General features: G+C 44.5%; 1 protein-coding gene across 1 annotated transcript in view; it reads right to left on the reverse strand.

Annotated features, from left to right (window-relative positions):
* PPM1F (protein phosphatase, Mg2+/Mn2+ dependent 1F) overlaps window positions 1-12626 on the reverse strand; it is a 65318-nt gene that overhangs the window by 22187 nt on the left and 30505 nt on the right. The window contains exons 4-5 of the mRNA XM_040348375.1: window positions 6134-6322; window positions 3419-3562 (exon numbers count right to left, since the gene is read on the reverse strand). Coding sequence (XP_040204309.1) covers window positions 3419-3562; window positions 6134-6322 — 333 coding nt within the window. The remainder of the gene's footprint in view (window positions 1-3418; window positions 3563-6133; window positions 6323-12626) is intronic.

Raw genomic sequence — 12626 nt, forward strand, 5'->3', positions numbered from 1 at the left:
GAGCAAAGTCTGCAGACCTTCAGGGACCGGGTCCATGGACAGGAACACCACACCCCTGGACCCATATCGCACCCTGTCAGTAAGCTTTTGGTATTAGGAAATTGACCAAAGTACTGAATAACCAGGATCCAGCCCTCAAAAGAGGAGCATTACAGGCCAAACCCCGTTCTTCTCAACCGGGGCCTGGGTACCGTCCACTTTGGCTAAGAAGCACTTTGGACGGATCCGGATTCTATGGAGGCTTTTTAAACCCAAGATAGAGGGCAGTGCAGCGCAAACCAGTAATAATAATAGTAACAAAAAAAAAATAGTAATAAAAAAAAAAGTGAAAAAATGTATTTAAAATAAAGTCCAAAAGAAAAAGAATGCAAGATCCTGCGATCCAATTCTTAGGAATCTTCACCACGTGTAAGTGAGCACACCAACATTAAAACGTGATCCCTCCACGGATAAAGATGGGTACTCTCACCTCAGCAATAGACCACTGTGTTACCAGATGGTCAATAAAGCATATGGAATTCAGCAAAGGAAAACCAGGGAGCACAATGATGATTCAATTCTTCAGATATAACAGCCAAAGAAACCAAGAAGCACAGTGATATTTCAAATCCTCAGTATGACAGCCAAACACATGGACCGGAACATGCAGAGAAAGAAACAGTATCCAAGAGCTTCCGCTGTGTTCAAAGAACTTTTAATTCGGTAAAAAAACATTCACAGGCTACTCCCATTTTAGCCGGTTCAAAAAGACATGGGAGAGATAGCATAAAATCACAGCGTCATTTGAGTTGCTTGGGACAAAAAACGAGCGACGTGTAGAACAGGCTCCTGACCCCCGGACGCGTTGCGTTTGACAACTTCCTCAGCAGGGCCTGAGGGTTGTTTTCCATTTCTATGTTTATTTATTTTAATAATTTAAAATTTCAATATATATATATTTTCACTTATATTTTAGAAGTGTTATAGTGTTTGATCTATTTTTGCACTGATTGCACCCCTTGTCTACCAGCTTTTTAAACCCAGCATGGATCCCTCCAGTGGCGCTCCTCAGAGCACATGTTCACTCGTGACCAACACCTTAGACACTGGCGGAAAAAACTGAGATACTCCTGGTATGGGAGGGGTTATATAGGGGAGGGAACCCACATAGTAATTACTATGCTTCTCTGTGTCCCGTGATGTACGATAAAGAAATATTTTTATTTATTTTTTTACCAAGAGACCATATGTATGATCACCTTTTGAAAGAGGAATCAGAGAGACATTTCCCCCCCTATTTTAAATGAAAATAAAGGCTTGCATGTATGAATCAGCCTTTCAGGCCATCACCTGATCTAACCTTGCCAGCAGCAACAATTCACCCAAAATGCCCTTTTTGTTTTCGGTTATCACAAAGCACTAGAACACATGTATAATTTATCAAATGCTCTAGTGCAGGGGTCTCCAAACTCTTCATTTCGAGGGCCACATCGTAAATTTTAAACATACTCGCGGGCCGATAAAAAAAAATAAAAAAATTATTTCCTAATAAATCCGCAGCAGCAGAACAAAATGTACCAGGCTTCTGGAAGCGGGGCTAGATGGTGCGCCCGTGTCCTACTCCTGCAGCTAAATGCAGGGGGTTAAAGGGTCACTAAAGGAAAACATTTTTTTAGCTGAAATGACTGTTTACAGGGTAGAGAGACATAATGGTTAACTGATTCCTTTTAAAAATGAATCAAAACAGATAAAAAACAATCATATAATGTACCTACAGTTTAGTTTCGTTTTTGCTGTTGTTTCCTGGTTCTCTGATGGCAGTGATGGTTTGAAACCGGATTGGTGCTGAGGGGTTTTAGACACACAGTAATCACACCTCCTTGATTAGTGACCACAGTGAGAAATCTCCCAGTACTGTGGTTATCAGGAAACAGACAACCAGGAAGTGTCCAGAACAGAGAGGAATTACAGCAACATCAAAGCAAAAACGAACAATGAGGACATGAAACCAGGACTGCAGTAAGGTAAAGGAAGCTATTTAGCTAAAAAAAAAAAAAATCCTTTAGTGACCCTTTACACTTCCAGTGTGCATTAGGTCCTTAAATCTGTGTCCCCATTAGAGTCTCCCCACACATCTGTGTCCCCATTACTCATAAGTTTTTGCCTGAAAATTGGTGTCCCCATCATAGCTCTCCGCACATTTGTGTCTCCATCACTTATCAGAGGATCCCTGCCAACCATCAGTGCCATAAGCCCCCCCCCCCCCCCCCCCTCACACACGCAACTGTGTCTCCTTCAGTGCCATCTCTTACACACACACACCTTTGTCCCTTCATGGTCATCACCCCCCCAAACTGTGTCCCCTTCAGTACCATAACACCCCCCCCCCCCACAGCTGTGTCCCCTTCAGAGCAATCAACTTCACCCCAACAACTGTGTCCCCAACATAGCCAATCCATCCCCACGCCGCACATTAGTTTCCTGCTTATCAGTCTCTCTGTACTTTACCGCTGTGCATTGTGCCTCAAGTACAGACCTTCTGCACCTCCCCATCTTTGCTCAGGTCTGCACAGAAATACTTCAGCGGTTGAGGCCAAGCGCGGTTGAGGCCGAACGCGGAGAGCGGTTGAGGCCGAGCGCGGAGAGTGGCTGCGGGACCTGTGCTGCATACTGCCGAGGGTAAGTATGCATCACAGGTTTTGCAACCCGACATTGCTTTGGCAGAGAGACCGTCCTTGCAGGGAGTCCGATGACTCTAGCTGCGGGCTGGTAAAAACGGCCTAGCAGGCCGGGATGCGGGCCGTACTTTGGAGACCCCTGCTCTAGTGGATCAGCTCTGCTTCCACATGCCTCCTGAATCTCTACAATAATTTTTTTGTCATCAGCAATTCCCTAGCAAAACACAATACTGACACACTTTGGCTACAATACGTTATATGATGCTCTCTGCTGAACAAAGCAAAATAGCACTTTAGTAAACATCGCAAGGCCTGGAAGCAGAGCAGATTAAACCTTGGGCTGAGCATGTTTTTTTTTTTTACGAAAGGCAAATCCACTTTGCACTACAAGTGCAAAATGCACTTGAAATTGCACTGAAAGTGCACTTGGAGGTGCAGACGCTGTAAATCTGAGGGGTTGATCTGAAATGAGGGGAAGCTCTGCTGATTTTATTATTTAATCATGTGCATTATTTTCCTTGCATGTCCCCCTCTGATCTACAGCGACTGCAATTTCAAGTGCACTTTGCACTTCTAGTGCAAAGTGGATTTGCCTTTAGTAAATAACCCCCATTAATTTACCAAGAACATCTTCACACTGACATTTTAAGGCAACAGGAGGTAGGGGAAAAAAAAAACAAAAAACAAATGTGCTCACCATGTGTGTGTAATACACACACACACACACACACACACACACACAAAATAATATCAAGTCTCACCTCTCGCTCCGGCTTGTGGGGCTCCATGAGAGTGACTGGACTTCCCTGCTGTACAAGGAGTGCTTGGGAATCTCCAAGCCATGCCACATGGAGGCACTCTCCTTCCAACATGGCGCACACACCAGTAGTACCACTGCGTAGTCTCTGAAGACAGATAAAATTGCAAATCAGACACCAGTATTTCTTAATGCACCTCATTGTCCCCAGATTGCAACATTCTCATCTTCTGTTAATTGCCAAGAGGGAATCCAAAGACGCCAGTTCTACAAACACAGCTATTCCTCACCTGTGTGAGCATCCCTCCTGCAAAATCAGAGATTGGTGCACAATCCAAAATAATGTAAAGTGTAAGTGACAATGTCAATAAAGTCACAGGGGCCCTATTGAGGTTATTTTTTTTAATATGAAAATTAAGCAGCGCTGAGGAAAGCTGGCAAGTTAGCATAAAGCTCCACTGTGATGAGCCTGAAGGGCTCACACAAACCTTGCTCTAGCCTGCCCAAAACATTCATGCGCATTGTAATGATTAAGCACTGCAAAAGGGTGGTAGTTTATATTTGCTTAACCATCAAATAGTGAAGCTTTTTACCCCACTAAATCTCCTGCAAATTTGAATGCCAAGTGCGATATAGCATATGCCAAGAAAAATGTCTAGGCACTAGGTCCTCTTCTAAAGAGCAAGTACCATAGAGTACCAAAAGAAAGCCACGTTACTAACTGGCTCCTCCATAGGGCTCCTGAAACTTGCCTCCAAACCATCAGCAAATAATGCCCTCTTCCACTGAATTTAACCTTAGTCCATATGCAAACTAATGACAGGCCTGAGAATTGTCACAAAAGGGGTGTGTACATATAAAAGTACTTTTCAAAGCTCATCTGTTCAGTAAGAACTGCAAGGATGTGATCTCAGATTCATCCATATTTATGCCTGTACAATATAGACATGCGGTATTCTCAGTAGCTGATTGGGCAAAGTGGTTTTCAAGTGGTTCTAAATGCTAAAGTTTATTTTTATTTTTTTAAAAACACCTTAATGCATTCTCTACATTAAAGTAAAAAACCTTCAGTATGCAGCTCCCTACCCCCCAGCCCGCTCTTACGGGTCATACACACGATTAGACTTTTTAACAATTGTCCGACAGACCTGCTTTTGCAGACAATCCGACCGTGTGTATGCTCCATCGGAGAAACTTTTTCGCTTTTTCATCGGACAAATGTTTGCTGTGAGGACAGACAAACTTTCCGGCAACAAATGTCCTACGTCGGCTAATCCGATCGTGTGTACACAAGTCCATCGGACTAAAGTCCAAAGAACAAACACGCATGCTCAGAACCAATGCTAAAGATCAGACAACAATAGAACAAGTTGCCCAAAGGGTGGCGGTAAAGAGCAGAAAAACCATGTAGTATGTCTATTACGTCACTACGTTCGTATTTGTTGGCTGAAAAAGCTGTGTGTATGCATACCAAGTTCACTGACAACGCCCTTCTGCGCAAAATCCACTGAAAAGTTGGATAGAAGTCTGACCGTGTGTGAGGCTTTATACTTTACCCGAGCCTGATCCAATGCTTTGAACAAGAGCTCATTGGCTCGGAAACCGCAAGCAGGAGCTATCAGCTTTCACTGCCGTGGGGGGGGGGGGGGGGTGGTTGGAGCCAGGAGTGGCGACAAACCTGAAAAGAGGAGAATGGGGCTGCTCTGTGCAAAACCATTGCACAGAGCAAGTAGAACATGTACTGTATGTTATTTAAAAAAAAAAAAAAAAAAAAAATCTTAAAATGTTTACTATCACTTTCAGGATTGCAGAAGCTTACAGTCTAGCAAAGTAGTTTTTCTCTATATCCTTTTGAAATTGTACCTTTTAAACAGCTGCAATGCTCTATATCATGGGTGCTCAACCTGTGGCTCTCCAGCTGTTGCAAAACTACAATTCCCATAATGCCTCAGCCTTTGGGAGACATGCTTGTACCTGTCAGCGGCTTGCAATGCCTCATGGGAATTGTAGTTCCGCAACAGCTGGAGAGCCACAGGTTGAGCACCCATGCTCTATATCTTATTCAGGAGATTGATAACACTAGCCAGCTGACTAGTCACTTTACTCCCCCCTGTAGCCACCCATACGATTGCTTACGGAATAACTTTAAAACTCCCAGTAGCCAGCTTCCAAAGAGCTTTTTGGAATGCAGAACTGGTGGGCATGTGTTTTTCTGAAAACTAATGACATCACAGTTCCCGAAAATAAAAAGATCCAGACCTTGGCAGTTGAAGGCAACATTTATTCTCAAGAAAGCTGTGCAGATGGGGACAATATTGATGCCCAGAGTTCAGCTTTGATATCCATCAGTTCAGAACACGCACAGCAGAGGTGCAGAAGTGTCAGCCTGTCTTTCAGTATATAATAAGCCTAACAAAAGTAAAAAAGGACACTAAAGGTACATGTTTTTTCACCTCAATACATCCTATGCACCAAGGTGAAAAAACATCCGTAATCACACCTCCTTGATTAGTGACCACAGAGAGAAAGCTCACAGCACTGGGGTTATCAGGAAACAGACAACCAGGAAGTGTGGAGATCAGAGAAGAATTACAGCAACTTGAGAGCAAAAACGAACAATGAGGACATGAAAAAAGCACTGCATTAAGGTAAAGGAAGCTATTAAGATAAAAAAAAAAAAATTCCTTTACAAACCCTTTAAGTTTTTGAATGCATTTACCTCTCTCTTTGCTTTCCTGAGGAACATGGCATCTGTACGCTGAAATACTTCTTTTAGGGCTCGGGCTGGGTCAGACACCAATGCTTCATTACGAGCAAGAGCAACATGGACATGAGTGGCAGCATAATTGGCAGCATCCAATCCACCATGTCCATCAAAAATAGCAAAATATGACCGCGCAACACCATCCTGAAAAAAAAACAAAAAACACAACTTTAGCAGGATTTTCTTTTACATAAATAGTGAAGTTCTTGAAATGGTCAGGTCTCAAAACTTCAAGTCCTGAGCTACTAGCCAGGCCTTAAGGGTTACTTGCCACAAGTTGTCCCACCCAACCCCTACCATGCCCCCGCCCCCAATCACGCCCTCAAATGATCTCATGAAATGACACTTAAAGTGGTTGTAAACCCACATTTTTTACTTTTTCCTACAGGTAAGCCTATAATAAGGCTTACCTGTAGGTATAAAGAATATCTTCTAAACCTGTATGGTTTAGGAGATATTCCCCTCGCAATGCGCCGCTGATTGCAGCGGCGCATGCGCAGGGGGGATCCTCGGCTGAAGGGCTGGCCCCCGCCGACCCATGCCGGATTGAAATCTCCCACACGCATGCGCGGGAGTGACGTCTTTGCCGCTCCAGCCAATTACAGCGCTGGAGCGGCGATACCCGGAAGACACGCTCGGCTCAGCGTGGACCAGGTAAGTTCCCTACCTCGTTCCCAGGTAAGTATTTCATAATGAGCCAATATGCGGTGCATACTAGCTCATTATGGCTGTTGCCTTGCAGGGTTAAAAAAAAAAAAAAAAGTATATGCGGGTTTACAAACGCTTTAAATGTTTTATGCAGAATCAATTATACAAATTAACAACTTTATCTGTGCCCATCAGTGCAGAGGAAGAGGCGAGTTGTCCGTATCAGCAGAGAGTGGGATTGTCCGCTGTAATATATATATATATATATATATATATATATATATATATATATATATATATATATATATATATATATATATATATATATATATATATATATATATATTTTTTTTTTTTCAATTTGAATTTCCCATGTCCCGGGGGCTCACCGTCACATTGCCCCAACGCCTTTGATGACGTCACACATCCCGCATTGGACCGGTGTTCTGTCTATCAAAAGGTACCTGGCTGGGAGAAAATGCCGTCAGTGCTCGCCCCCCTGCTCTGAGTCAGCCCCACTCTCTCCAACAGTCATTTTCCCACTCGCAAAATGCGAGTGGAAAACTTGAGGGCTGGGTCAGGTTACCAAGTTTGAAAAGTTTAACACATTTGCACAGAATGGAATATTTGAATCAATCTAAGAAGATTTCTTGCCAATTTAAATATAAGAACAGAACCAAAATATGTTAACATAAGCAGCTGGATTAGCTCTCAAGTGCAGACTGAGTTTAATTGCCATTACACAGGTAAATCTTATACCATTAATACACTACATACTTCATTGGCTGTGTTTATTTTTTTGACTTTTACCCTAGAGTGGACATATCACAGCCACCAGGTAATCATGAACATAGATGAAAATGTCCCTAGTTACCAAAATATTACCAGGGCTGGCCAATAGCAATGAAATGCAAAGCTGCAATTTTTGACAAATCTTGTCGATTAGGAGTGTCTGGATTAGCTGCCCTAAACTCTGGCTTGTCATTGGATGACCAATCTGTGATCCTAGGCTGGCTATACACTGCAAATTTTACCCGCTTCATAATGAACAGGCCCTGTCAGCTCGACCCCCCCCCCCGCCCCCGATATCCTTTAACTGAAAAATGCAAGGAGCTAGGAAAAACACTCATATGAACAGCAGCTGCATCCAGATGCATCTGCTGTTTGGGTATTCTGACAGCTGCCAGAATACAGTAGCCCGACAGACGATTTTTTGCACCTGCACTGTTAGAATGGATGGAGAAATCGGTTAATTTTCTGAACAAAGGGAAAAAAATAAAAATGTATTGCCAGCTTTAGCACCAGTCAGTCAATGGGGACCAAAGAGAGCCAATTAGATGCTGGTAGGGGATAATAGATTATTGGCAGAGAACTGGCTTTGTCCCCCCACCTCCTTTTGCCATATGAAGAGGCACGGTGCAGAAATGGTTTCTGTGGCCCAGTAATTAAATGATATGGTCGCTGCAAAAGAGACTTGGAGGCAGGGAGCTGCAGATACAGCATTAAGAACTGAATTTGCTGCACAAGTATTTCCACCTGTAATGACATACAATGAATGTTATTATAGAAGAGATGCCTGTCTGCGTTTTTAGCAGTAAAACTTCTGGACAGCATTGAGAGGACATTTTTATATTAGTGGCTGCGGGTACTACAGGTGCTGCACAATGCAGCCTACCAGTCAGATGCAGAAGTCTGCCTGTGCCCTTCATGCAGCCTCACCAGTACCTGTGCCTATCGGATGCAGCAGCCTGCCTGTGATGCAGCCTCACCAATGCCCATCAGATGCAGCAGCCTGCCCATGCCCGTCATGCAGCCTCACCGGTGGCCATCAAATGCAGCAGACCGCCCGTGCGCAGCACACCGTCCGTGCCAACCATGCGATGTCACGCTGTGTGTCAGAGCTGGATCTGAATCGGCGTGCAGCTGCTGCAACGATGTCCCACAGCACGATTCATAGCACTGGATCGGTAAGCAGTCCATCACAGAGGCGGTCTTAAGGGCGGGACATCGTTACAATGGCTGCATGGCAATTCAGATCTGACACCGCATGAGATGGCGCTACCAGACACTGGGGAGGCTGAATCTCATGACACTCATGAAAAGAGCAAGAGGGCGGGGAAATCGGCAGGGGTGTGCCGATGATCTGTCGTGCTGGTTCCAGCTATCTTGGAAGTTCCAGCGCATGCGCAATCTGATGCTGAGACGGTTCCAGCTAACGGGGAAGCTCTTTGGAAGTCTGCGCAGGCGCAAATTTGCTGACGGAAATCTCCGAACCCCGGCCTGCATCCAGAGCGACGTGGATTTCGAGGTAAGTGGCCAGTCGGCCTCACGTCCTCGCTCCGCTCGCTCGGCCTCCTGGCTCTTTTTTTAACATCCTCCAATCCACGGGGATGTTAAAGAATGAGCCTGGATGCCGGGCGAGGTTCGGAGATTTCAGTCGGGAAGTTTTCGCCTGCGCAGACTTCCAAGGAACTTCCCCGTTAGGGGAACATAGAGGACAAGTCACCGGGATGATACATCTCATGTACATAAAGTATTTGCAGCTTTTGCTCAATACTTCCCTTGTTGACGCACCTATGGCACCAATTACAGCATCAAGCCTTTTTGAGTATGATGCTACAAGCCTGGCACACCTATTTTTGGGCAGTTACTCCCATTCTTCTTTGCAGGACCTCTCAAGCTTCACCAGGTAAGGTGGGGAGCATCGGTGCACAAACATTTTCAGATCTCTCCAGTGATGTTCAATCAGGTTCAAGACTAGGCACTGGCTGGGCCACGCAAGGACATTCACAGAGTAGTCCTGCAGTCACTGCTTTGTTATCTTGGCTGTGTGCTTAGGGTCGTTGTCCTGTTGGAAAATTACCATTCCCTTCAGTCAATGGTCCAGATCGCTCTGGAGCAGGTTTTCACCAAGGATGTCTCTGTACATTGCTGCATTCATCTTTCCCTCAAACCTGACTAGTCTCCCAGTTCCTGCTACTGAAAATCATCCCCACAGCATGATGCTGCCACCACCATGCTTCACTGTAGGGATGGTATTGGTCAGGTGATGAGTGGTGTCTGGTTTCCTCCAGACATGACGCTTGCTATTTAGGCCAAAGTGTCCAATCTTTGTTTCATCAAACCAGAGAATTTAGTTTCTCATGGTCTGAGGGTCCTTCAGGTGCCTTTTGGCAAACTCCAGGTGGGCTGTCATTTGCCTTTTACTGAGGAGTGGCTTCCATCTGCCCACTCTACCATACAGGCCTGATTGGTGGAGTTCTCCAGAGATGGTTGTTTTATGGAGTTCTCCAGAGATGGTTGTTTTATGGAAGTTTCTCCTCTCCACATGGTCACTCTGACAGAGCTACAGCGTTTCCATCGTGTTCTTGGACACCTCCCAGACTAAGGCCCTTCTCCCCCGATCGCTCAGTTTGGCCAGGCAGCCCACTCTAGGAGGAGTCTTGGTGGTTCCAAACGTCTTCCATTTACAGATGATGGAGGCCACTCTGCTCATTTTGGACCTTCAATGCTGCAGACATTTTTCTGTACCCTTCCCCAGATCTATACCTCGATACAATCCTGTCAGAGGTCTACAGACAATTCCCTGGACTTCATGGCTTGATTTGTGCTCTGACATGCACTATTAACCACTTAAGGACCTGCTGCCGCAGTTATACTGCGGCAACATGGCTCAATCCTGCAAATCGCCGCAGGTGTACGTCGGCTCGCACACAGCGATTTGTGGGGGCGCGCGCTCCCATTGGCCAGCGGGGGAGCCAATTTGCAGCTCCAGCGGACTATGCCCGCTGGCGACCCGCGATCGTTCCCCGCAGTGGCAGAACAGGGATATGCCTGTGTAAACAAGGCAAATCTCCGTTCTGACAGGGGAGATCACACAGATCCTGTCTGTCTTTCTGCGAAGCAGGACGACAGATCTGTGCATTTCCCCAGTCACCTAAACGGTTAGAACACAGTGAAGGAACACATATAACCCCTTGATCGCCCCTGATGTTAACCCATTCCCTTTCAGTGTCATTAGTACAATAACAGTGCATTGTTTTGGCACAGATTACTGTAATAACTTCACTGGCCCCCCCCAAAAAAAGTGTAAAAAATGTCAGCTAGGCGTCCGATCTGTCCGCCGCAATCACACTAAAAATTACTGCTCACAGCCGTTCCTAGTAGAAAAAATAAATGCCATAAATCTATCCCCTATTTTGTATAACTTTTGCGCAAACCTATCGACACAAGCTTAGTGATTTTTTTTTTAACCAAAAATATGTAGCAGAATATATATTAGCCTAAAACTGATGTAAAAATTTTATATATTTTTTTAAAATGCTCTTTTCGGTTATAGCGCAAAAAAATAAATAAAAGCGCAGGAGGTGATCAAATACCACCAAAAGAAAACTCAATTGGTGGGGAAAAAGAACATAAATTGTGTTTGGGTAAAGTGTTGCACGACAGCGCAGTTGTCAGTTAAAGCGATGCAGTGCCATAATCGCAAAAAGTGGGAAAATCTTAACTGTGGGGACATTATATAGACAGGTGTGTGCCTTTCCAAATCATGTCCAATCAACTGAATTTACCACAAGTGATCAAGTTGTAGAAACATCTCAAGGGTACATGTGAGTGAGCGAGTAAATGAGTAACTTATATAGCGCCAACAAATGCGAATTGAATCGCCTCAAGGTGCTTTTTGTCCAAGGTCCTTCAGAAGAGACGTTACGTTTTTTCCTGAAGGCCCGATGGTTTTCTTCCATGCGGATGTTCTTTGGTAGAGCATTCCATAGCTGTGGTCCTTGGACTGCAAATCTTCATTCTCCTTTAGATTTGTAGCGGGACTTGGGGATGTGGAGGAGATTTTGATTAGTTGATCGGAGGGCCTGATTAGGGGTGTAGTGTTTTATTTCATCACATAAATATTGAGGCGCGTTTCTGTGAGTGCATTGTGGGTGAGACAGAGGGTCTTGAATGTAACCCGATCCTTTACTGATAGCCAATGTAGAGTCCTCAAGGCCGGGGTAATAAATTCCCATGTTTTTTTTTCCGTTATCAGTCTTGCTGCTGTGTTCTGGATGACTTATAAACGAGAAATCTGGTATTTGGGTAGTCCTAGGTAGAGGGAGTTTGCGTAGTCGAGTCAGGAATTGATGTGTTCCAACTACTACTGCTGTGTCCTCTTTCGGGATGAGTCTACACAGCAAGCGGAGAAGATGGTGTGATCCGCTGATTACTGATCCTATTTGTGCGTGCATAGTCATGTCTGAGTCAAAGATGACTCCGAGGCTTTTGACATTGGGGGGTGTTTTTTTTTTGTATTTAATAAATTTGCAAAGATTTCAAACAAACTTCTTTCACATTGTCATTATGGGGTATTGTTTGTAGAATTTTAAGAAAAATAATGAATTCAATTCATTTAGGAATAAGACTAACATAAGATGTGAAAAAAGTGAAGCGCTGTGAATACCTTTCCGGATGCACTCCGGTGTGCATGTCCTGGCCTGACCTATAAATTATCGTATAATATATGAAAAAGAGAAGCGTATTCGAATTGGCCCGGCGGGAGGGGGGAGCAGGGGGCCAAACTTCAAAAATTAAAAAAAAAAAAAAACAGGTCCCCGTTACCACCCCCCCTCCCAAAGGTGCCAAATGTGACATTGGAGGGGGGCGGTGGATTAAGCGTATAAGCAGAAGTTCCACTTTAAGATGATTGGGTTAATGTAAATGGCCTGATATTTTGTCATAGTTACATAGTTGCGGCCATATTTGCCAATATATGCAGGCTCTACTTGCACATACAAAATGTTTTCAGATT

This window comes from Rana temporaria, chromosome 1 (assembly GCF_905171775.1).
Source record: "Rana temporaria chromosome 1, aRanTem1.1, whole genome shotgun sequence".
NCBI classification, from domain to species: domain Eukaryota; kingdom Metazoa; phylum Chordata; class Amphibia; order Anura; family Ranidae; genus Rana; species Rana temporaria.